This window comes from Amphibalanus amphitrite, unplaced genomic scaffold (assembly GCF_019059575.1).
Source record: "Amphibalanus amphitrite isolate SeventyFive unplaced genomic scaffold, NRLGWU_Aamphi_draft 000064F_arrow, whole genome shotgun sequence".
Lineage (NCBI taxonomy): Eukaryota > Metazoa > Arthropoda > Thecostraca > Balanomorpha > Balanidae > Amphibalanus > Amphibalanus amphitrite.
Window position 1 is genome coordinate 1,345,001 of NW_024881560.1, and position 1,519 is coordinate 1,346,519.

Below are 1,519 nucleotides of genomic sequence, written 5' to 3' on the forward strand. Positions count from 1 at the left end.
TAAGATGCTATGCATACATCTTACACACACGAGGTTCCCATCACTGTATTACCTACATGGGCAGCGCTCGCAAATGAAACTCAAAAAGGTAGGCAATCGACTATGAGCAAGTTGTGCGTATGTGCCTGGCTTGCAAATCGACATACCCATCCCCGCATTCTTTCGGCGCCTTCGAGACGCACGGCACCGTGTCACAGTGTGTCCGACTACCAAATTTGGCGTTCGCAGTCGCGCTAACCACACAGCTCGCCGTGCACTGTGCAATCCGGCTGCCTGGCACGGCACACGCTATGTGCAGTGCGGCACGGAGGGAGTTATGGGCGGCTAATGGCTCACGCACCGTGTGCGGAGGTGGTGGCGGCGGCACGGGTCCATTATCGCGGCTCCGGCGGCCGTCGGCGCCCGTCCGGTACCGCTGTCAGGGAAGGATCGGACACCCCCGGCACCCCGGCGCCGCCGAGTCCGTGCAGAGCAACACGCGCGCGTTATGGGCGGCTGGTGCGACAGGGACGCTTTATGGGGGTGTCGACGGCTGCACGCGTGCCGCCAGCCGCGTGATTGGGTAATTAGTACCGATGGGTGGTACGATGTGGGAAGGTGGTCCCGTTGTGATAGGCAGGGGAAACCCGCTGCGCCGGCCAAGGAGGCGTGGTGAGAAACCGGCCACTAACGGCCGCTGGACTGCTCGGGCAATATCAACGAAACGCGGCAAAAACTCACACGAAAAAGAGATAAGTCGATAAATAAATTAATGAGTAGGTAAGGATAACATGAATAGTTTGTTTTACGAATATCGGGTCATTCCGTTGATCGGTAGCTCACTCCCATGACAGAGTTTAAAAAGTGTAGGATATGCTTATCTGTCCGAGAGCGCAGGCGTTGTTCACATTACGCATACATATTGATTGCATAACAAATGTTTGTCAGCCGGTGCACAATTGTCCGTTTTGAATGCACTCTGCTTTCTCTGGAGCATAGCAAGCTAGCCAGCAGTGCAGCAATTCATTGCGCTGCCAATGTGAGCGTAGCGTACACAATCAAAGTGGTGAGTCAACACACAACCGGCAGCTGTTGATTCTCAGTCTGAAGCGAGCTGAATCACCGGGTAAAGAAGGACCGCTGGCGCACGGTAACCGGCATGGTAAACAGACGGTCGACATAATATACACACATTACACAGCACTTGTATTCACATTTGAGCCGTGGCGGCTTGACCTGGGGAATGATGGGGAATGATGGGCCTCTAAAGTTACCCGGAGTATTGCAGGTTCGCTCTGCTCAGTATGACGTACCTCTGAGTATCCCCTCCCCCGGCGCGCCGATTACCCTCGGTAATGATGACGTACAGTGTGTCTAAAAAGAATGTTCCGTCGCCACTACGTGGCGCTGGTGTCGCCAGCCGGTAGTTGGCTGAATCCGCACCAGACCACACATTCCCAAAGCGCTAGGTGACAGCTGCGCAGCGGCCGGTAGTAGCGTAAGCCCGAACCTTCGTGACACGACCCCGGGGGGGGGGAGG

At 55.6% G+C, this 1,519-nt stretch overlaps 1 protein-coding gene across 1 annotated transcript in view; it reads right to left on the reverse strand.

Moving 5' to 3' along the window:
• Positions 1 to 150, reverse strand: part of LOC122378762 (cartilage oligomeric matrix protein-like) — a 35,212-nt gene extending 35,062 nt beyond the window's left edge. Inside the window, exon 1 of the mRNA XM_043360227.1 lies at positions 147 to 150. Coding sequence (XP_043216162.1) covers positions 147 to 150 — 4 coding nt within the window. The remainder of the gene's footprint in view (positions 1 to 146) is intronic.
• Between the last annotated feature and the right edge of the window lie 1,369 nt (positions 151 to 1,519).